At 38.5% G+C, this 7,479-nt stretch overlaps 1 protein-coding gene across 4 annotated transcripts; it reads left to right on the top strand.

Annotated features, from left to right (window-relative positions):
- The first annotated feature begins 1,316 nt into the window (after positions 1-1,316).
- LOC134204926 (uncharacterized) lies at positions 1,317-7,240 on the top strand. Of its 4 annotated transcripts, none has more exons than XR_009978015.1 (4): positions 1,317-1,673; positions 2,014-2,293; positions 3,059-3,737; positions 6,675-7,240. XR_009978015.1 is itself a non-coding variant. In XM_062679740.1 (4 exons), exons 3-4 carry the CDS (start codon positions 2,717-2,719, stop codon positions 6,722-6,724), a joined length of 1,071 nt encoding a protein of 356 aa, XP_062535724.1. In that variant the 5' UTR covers positions 1,317-1,673; positions 2,014-2,293; positions 2,712-2,716; the 3' UTR covers positions 6,725-7,240. The 4 variants fall into 4 exon arrangements, 3 of the variants coding, with proteins under 3 accessions (XP_062535724.1, XP_062535726.1, XP_062535725.1); XM_062679740.1 differs by having other exon boundaries at positions 2,712-3,737; XM_062679742.1 differs by lacking the exon at positions 2,014-2,293 and having other exon boundaries at positions 2,712-3,737.
- The last annotated feature ends 239 nt before the right edge of the window (positions 7,241-7,479 follow it).

Raw genomic sequence — 7,479 nt, 5'->3', positions numbered from 1 at the left:
TCTACAATACATCATTTGCCGCTTCCAGCGAACGCATACTCGACTCTTGTTCCATGAGGGCAAAATTCCAGCTTCCACTTCTCCAGCGACCTTTCTTTTGCCGTTGCCTTTGTCGAGATTCGAAACTCCATCAACGATATGCTTGCTTTACTTCTTCTGGGTGGATGGTATGGTAGCACAAGATGACACATATCAGAAGAACTCTTTAAGTTTTATACTTTCTGGGTTTCTTCCGCAATTCCTTCTTCACCATGAGTCCTGAATCCATGGACAAGTCCTCCGCTCTGACAACAAGCCAGCGCTCTCTGTTAGTGATATGTGAGTATGCTCGAATAAATTATCCCAATACATATATTAATTGTAATTGTTATTTTATTGATTAATAATAAATCCCAATTATTTTTATAGCACCTGGTTTACTTATCTTGGAGGAATTGGAGATGGATAGCTAGATTCCTCGGCCGATACTGCCAATGAAGATTGGCCTGCTAATCAACGTTCTTTTACTGATTTAGTTCCTGAGTTTGAACCTGGAATATTATATAGGACACTGAAATGTATTTGTATCACGGTGTGTCTATGGGGAAATATTATTTTTCAAAAATCAGTATCTATGAAACACCCACCACGTGAAAGTAGATGCTCTCCTCTTTCATATAGTGGGTAAACTAAAATGTTCTATCGGGGAATCTAGAACAATTTTTATTTTTTTCACTATTTTTGGTGCAAATTCCATAAAAATCTCAAATGATAGCCGATTTAACCCCCCCAAAAATGTATGGAAAAATGACCCCCGATAGAACATTTTGAAAATGCACCTACGTGAAAGAGGAAAACCTATACTTTCGTGTAGTGAGTGTTTTAGAGATACTGATTTTTTGAAAATAAGCCTCTTCGGACAAACACACCGTGGTATTTTGTGATAATAATAAAGTTGGAAATCTATTGAAACTACCAAATGAAAAATTTTTACTGGGAAAATCATATTTTATAAATATATTTAAAAGTGGATAAAAATATATTTATATCGTAAGAAATTCATATATCAGGCTTATGAAATTTCATAAGGTTGATTAATTAAATTAGTAAGGCAAACATAACATAAACATATATGTTTATTATGAACCTGGTTTATCCAAAGTTCATGCTGGTTCATAAGGCTACCTTATGATAATATGTATCTAAAATTATCTTATTTGCATTTTCCGTGCAATGCTATAAAAATGTATTATAGTAAAAGGTAGGGACCGATACCCTACTTAATAAACAGTCCGGCGTTTGTCGGCCTCTTTTCCATTCCAACCATCGAGTGAAAAACATCCTCTTCAACACAGCTCCGAAACCCGCTTAGCAGTCTCAGTTAATCAGTCTTTCTCAGCCTTCTGCTGTCCGCCGCTAGTGAAATCCACCTCATAGTATTGAACATTATATTTGGCGACGAGGAAAAGTTCAAGTGAGAGTAAAAGACGCGTGTGTGAAACAGGAAAATCTATTTCTACTGTGACCAGAATAGCCTTTGGCGGAGGCGCGATTCCTGCAGCAACAGCAAAGTCTCGGCAGTGCAAAATAAAATTGCCTCGGACGGAGGTACGAGTTTTGCAGTAGTAGCAGTGAAAGGCCTGTGGAAAAAACGCGATTCACTCCGACGGGGATTGTCTGGAATAACGGTACAGGTAAAAGAAGGTCGAAAAGAAATGTGTAAGCACGTTTGTGCCTAACAAAACGCCATTTTGTGGCAGAGATTTTTTTTATCGAAATCGATTACCAAAATCATTACACGGAAAAAAATAGTGTTGAGAAAGATATTTTTTCTTATATTTAAAGTGATTTTATTCCTAATTTTATTTACCGGTGATTTTTGGTAACGAGCTTGGGCGGCTAATGAGGAGTGTATTGTTCGCTGTAACGCAACGCCATTTTGTTTTCAGCGGAGCAAAAAGAAAAAAGTGGTTTTGCGGGAGGAAAAGTGTTTTAAGTTTTATTAACGAGACTTTTTCTTTATATTTAACGAAGGTTTAGAAACCCGTTGGTACGGTGAAGAAAAATTTTAGCAGCTGTTTGGCCGTTTTGTGTTGTTTCACTGGCGGATATTGGAATCTGTTTTCGGTAGACAACTGCGTTTTCCGTCTCGAGATCCGTGAGAATTCGCTTCGGTTGGTGTCGGATTGTTCCTGACTGGCCGTGACGATCACGAATACGACGACGATATCGCCGACGAGCAGCCGGTTGGCCAAACGATTTCGAAGTGTCTGGTAGCGTTGCCACGCTTCGGTAACAAGTTCATTCATAATTGGTAAGTCATTTTTTTTCCTTCATTGATTGATCATTGTTTCAAAATTGCTTTATGATATTTTATTGTGTGAATTGTTTGGTTCATGAAAAGGTACATTGTGTGTTAATACTGAACAATAGATCGTTTACCGCATAATTGGCGGATGTGCATTGTGTTAATTTGAATAGTTTTTTGACGATTTTTATTTATTTTTTTGTGAATTTTTTTTTCGCTTTTTTGGTGAAGTTTCATGGACGATTTGACTTTCAATCTATTTTGTGAAAAGTGTGTATAACAAATAGGAGAATTTACATCATTTTTTTGGAGCAAGCCATTTTGCGTTGATATTTTACATATTAATTGCATATTAATACGGTTTTTATTTTGGGTTAAAAACTTGCCTCAACTGAAATTATTTTTAATTAATTTAAAATTATAGAAACGATGTCTTACGTAGCTCCGAATATTGATCCGTACCGCAAAGGACAATCATTTGCTTCCTGGTTTACGCGCCTAGGATACCATTTTCGCGTTAACAAAGTAGCGGAAGCAGACAGGAAGGATCAAATGTTTCTCTTAGGAGGCGATTTTCTTTTCGAAGTAGCTCAGAGCTTGTACCTGAATGAACAGTTGCTGGATGCTGCACCCTTTGACGAATTGATCGCGAAGTTGAAGCAAAAGCTGGACAAAACGGATTCTGCTTTGATCCAGCGTTTCAAATTCGGGTCCCGGGTACAGCAACCTGGTGAAACAGCTAGTGACTTCCTGTTCTCGCTAAAACTTCAGGCGGAGTATTGCAATTTCAAAGATGACAAGCAGGACCGCATACTGGATCGAATTTTGATAGGCTTGTCGGATGACAATTTAAGGCAGAAGCTATTGTCAGAGGATAGTGAGAAGTTGAATCTGACTCAGGTCGAGAGGATTGTGACAACATGGGAAATGGCTACTTCCAATGCGAGGGTTTTGACTCAGGACAATTCTACAGGACAAATTGCCTCTATAGTTGGAGGGCGAGGAGCACTCTTGCAGCGTATTAAGGATCTAGCTCAGGGTCGTGGACCAGTCAAGAGTCGACTAGGGTTCAATCCTCCGTCCGTTTCTCCTGCAAGAGGTATTCAGCGCAGCGCCACATCCCACAGGTACGATGATCGTAGAAACCATTCTTCGCAATCCAGGCAGTCTAGACAGGGGCGGTTCCAGGAGCAACGGAACAGATACCAGGACGCAGATATTCGACCGGCGGAGTCCAAAAATGATAAACGGATTGTCATAGATCAAAGAGTGTGCCACTATTGTGGAGTGCGTGGACACGTCAAAAGGAAATGTTTCAAACTGAAACAATATAAGAGAGACCCGGTCAATAATGTCAACATGGAGGAGCCTGGTACAAGCACGGATAACAAATTGTCCAGTATGATGAATCGTATGTCATGGGACGACAAAAGTGATGATTCAGATAAAGGTGAATTACAGTGCATGCATGTTTTGTCCATTAATAATATAAGTCATCCATGTTTACTAGAACTAACTATTCAAGGTAGCACTGTGCAGATGGAGATTGATAGTGGCTCCGCTGTTTCCGTGATTGGGAAGAAGCTATTTTTGGCTAAATTCGACATTCCCCTTGAAAAAAGTTTCAAAAATTTAATTGTGGTAAACGGTTCCAGATTGAAAATTGCTGGTGAAGTTATTGTTTCGGTTGCTTTTCGGAATAAGAAGGCAAAATTGAAGCTTCTGGTTTTAGATTGTGATCATGATTTTATTCCTTTATTAGGGAGAACCTGGTTGGATGTTTTCTTTCCCGACTGGCGAAATTATTTTGGTAAACAAGTTACGATAAACAAATTAATTGACAACAAAAGCAACGACGTGATGAATTATGTTAGAACTAAATTTTCTGATGTTTTCGTTAAGGATTTTTCGACTCCCATTAAAGGATATGAAGCCGAATTGGTTTTAAAAACGGACACACCTATTTTTAGGAAAGCTTATGACGTTCCCTACAGATTGAGGGATAAAGTTTTAGAATACTTGGACAGGTTAGAAAAACAGAATGTTATAACTCCGATTCAAACAAGTGAATGGGCATCTCCTGTTATAGTTGTTAGGAAAAAGAATGACGACATTCGTTTAGTAATTGACTGCAAAGTGTCAATAAACAAACTCATTATCCCTAATACTTACCCATTACCTGTTGCTCAAGATCTTTTTGCTGGTTTGGCAGGGTGTACGGTTTTCTGTGCCCTAGATTTAGAGGGAGCATACACTCAGTTGTCATTGACAAAGCGTTCAAGAAAATTCATGGTAATTAACACTATAAAAGGTCTTTTTACTTACAATAGGCTGCCACAGGGACAGGGGGCTTCCTCTAGTGCAGCTATTTTCCAACAGATAATGGAACAGGTGTTGCAGGGAATTGAGAAAGTTTACGTCTATTTGGATGATGTTCTGATAGCTGGAGTTGACATAGAAGACTGCAAACGGAAGCTTTTTATTGTTTTGGATAGATTGTCCAAAGCAAATATAAAGGTTAATTTGGATAAATGCAAATTTTTTGTGAACATGTTAGAATATTTGGGACATATTATTAGCGAAAAAGGTTTGTCGCCGTGTGCTAGTAAGATAGACACAATTAAAAATGCTAAAACGCCTAAAAATGTGACTGAGTTGAAGTCATTTTTGGTTTAGTTAACTATTATAACAGATTCATTCCCGGTTTGTCTTCCAAGTTATATTGCTTGTATAACTTGTTGAAGAAGGATGTAAAATTTGTGTGGAATGATGATTGCGACAAGGCTTTTAAAAACTCAAAGAACTTACTTCTTGAAACTAATTTTCTCGAATTTTATGATCCCAGAAAACCAATCGTTGTAGTCTCTGATGCTTCTGGCTATGGTCTTGGCGGAGTTATTGCGCATTCTTTTGGAGGGGTAGAGAAACCCATTTGTTTTACATCGTTTTCGTTGAACTCTGCTCAGAAGAAATATCCGATCCTTCATTTAGAAGCGCTGGCACTAGTATGCACAATAAAAAAATTTCATAAGTATTTGTATGGACAAAAGTTTACGGTATTTACTGATCATAAACCACTAGTTGGAATATTCGGAAAAGAAGGAAAACATGCGATACTTGTGACAAGACTTCAACGTTATATACTTGAGTTGTCGATATATGATTTCGATATCCAGTACAGGCCGTCTGCAAAAATGGGTAATGCTGATTTTTGTTCGCGATTCCCATTGGAGCAGTTGGTCCCAAAAGAGCTTGATTTGGATTGCATCAAAAGCATTAACTTTAGCAAAGTTTGTCCAATTGATTTTACTGTTATTGCCAAGCATACAAAACTGATGCATTTCTACAAGAAATATTGAGTTTCTTGCGCCATGGTTGGCCCAAACGGATTGAAAACGATTCATGAATATTTTGCTAATCAGCATGAATTGGAAGTGGTAGACGATTGTTTACTGTTTCAAGATAGATTATTAATACCAAAGCAATTGCAAAATGAAGTTTTGAAATTGCTGCATGCCAACCACGGTGGAGTCGTAAAATGAAGCAGCTGGCAAGACGCTCGGTGTACTGGTACGGAGTTAATGCTGATATAGAAAAGTTTGTTAGTGCATGTGATGCTTGCGCTGGAATGGCAGTGCATCCAAAACAGAAGATAGACACAAAATGGATTCCTTCCACCAGACCTTTTGGTAGAGTACACATAGATTTTTTTTACTTCAAGCATCACGTTTTCTTATTGATCGTTGATAGCTTTTCAAAATGGGTGGAAGTTGAGTGGATGAAAAATGGAACAACGTGTAAACAAGTTATAAAAGTATTGCTAGCATATTTTGCTAGATTTGGGTTTCCAGATACCTTAGTGTCCGATAATGGTCCTCCATTTAATTCGAATGATTTCAAAAACTTTCTTGAGAGGCAAGGAATACGGGTCCTGAGCAGTCCTCCATACAATCCTGCTAGCAATGGCCAGCCGGAGAGGTTAGTTCGTACTGTAAAAGATGTACCAAAAAAGTTCCTACTTGACCCAGAATATTTGAGCGTGGAATTGGAGGATCTGATTAGCCTGTTTTTAATCAATTTTAGAAATAATATGACGATGGATGGTAATTTTCCTTCCGAAAAAGTTTTAAGCTATACCCCTAAATTGTTAATCGATTTGATTAATCCTAAACGACATACTAATAGAAAAGTACCATTAACTAATTATAAGCGTAATGATGAAACAACCACTGGATCCAATAATGATATTAGATATGAACCTACTAAAGATCCTTTGGATAGTCTGATGGCGGGTGACGCATTATGGTACAAGAACAGCAACCCTCACCATCAGGCTAAATGGTTAAAGGCATATTTTCTAAAACGAGTTTGTAAAAATATCCTACAGATTACAATTGGAAACGGACCTACGACCACGGCGCACCGAAGTCAAGTTAAGATTATCGACGATGCGGGTGGCCGGGTGCGGCGCAGGATGGTGGTGCATGTCGATCGTACTGTCGATGACCCTGGTCCATCACCACCACCACTGCAAGAAACGATCCACGAAGAAGAGCCGAGCGAGGAGCCTTTCCGGGGTTTTCCGGAGTGCGAGTTGCGCGGTGTCGAACGGATGGTCAAGCCACATCGAAAACGAAGAAACGAATCTAATTTGGCGCTCGATGGCCTGCCAAGGCGTTCGAAGCGAACGCGGAAGAATACTTACAACAGTGAATTCGAATATTTTTAAATAAGAAGTGATAAATTGAATTTTGTGAATAATAAGTAAAATTAATTCCTTCAAGTTCAGAATCCTAATAATAATCTTTAAAGAAGGAAGGAATAATATGTATCTAAAATTATCTTATTTGCATTTTCCGTGCAATGCTATAAAAATGTATTATAGTAAAAGGTAGGGACCGATACCCTACTTAATAAACAGTCCGGCGTTTGTCGGTCTCTTTTCTATTCCAACCATCGAGTGAAAAACATCCTCTTCAACACAGCTCCGAAACCCGCTTAGCAGTCTCAGTTAATTAATCTTTCTCTGCTTTCTGCTGTCCGCCGCTAGTGAAATCTACCTCATAGTATTGAACATTATAATGAATTCCAAACCGATTCCTTGTGGCTAATTTTCATAAGGTAAACTAATAAACTTCGGAAGGTTTTTTACGTGAGTGTACCGGTACTTTGGCTGCCAGGTTGAAGTAACC

Source organism: Armigeres subalbatus, unplaced genomic scaffold (genome assembly GCF_024139115.2).
Source record: "Armigeres subalbatus isolate Guangzhou_Male unplaced genomic scaffold, GZ_Asu_2 Contig972, whole genome shotgun sequence".
NCBI lineage: Eukaryota > Metazoa > Arthropoda > Insecta > Diptera > Culicidae > Armigeres > Armigeres subalbatus.
Note: the sequence above shows the minus strand (reverse complement) of the source record. Positions and strands in the feature narration are given on the sequence as shown.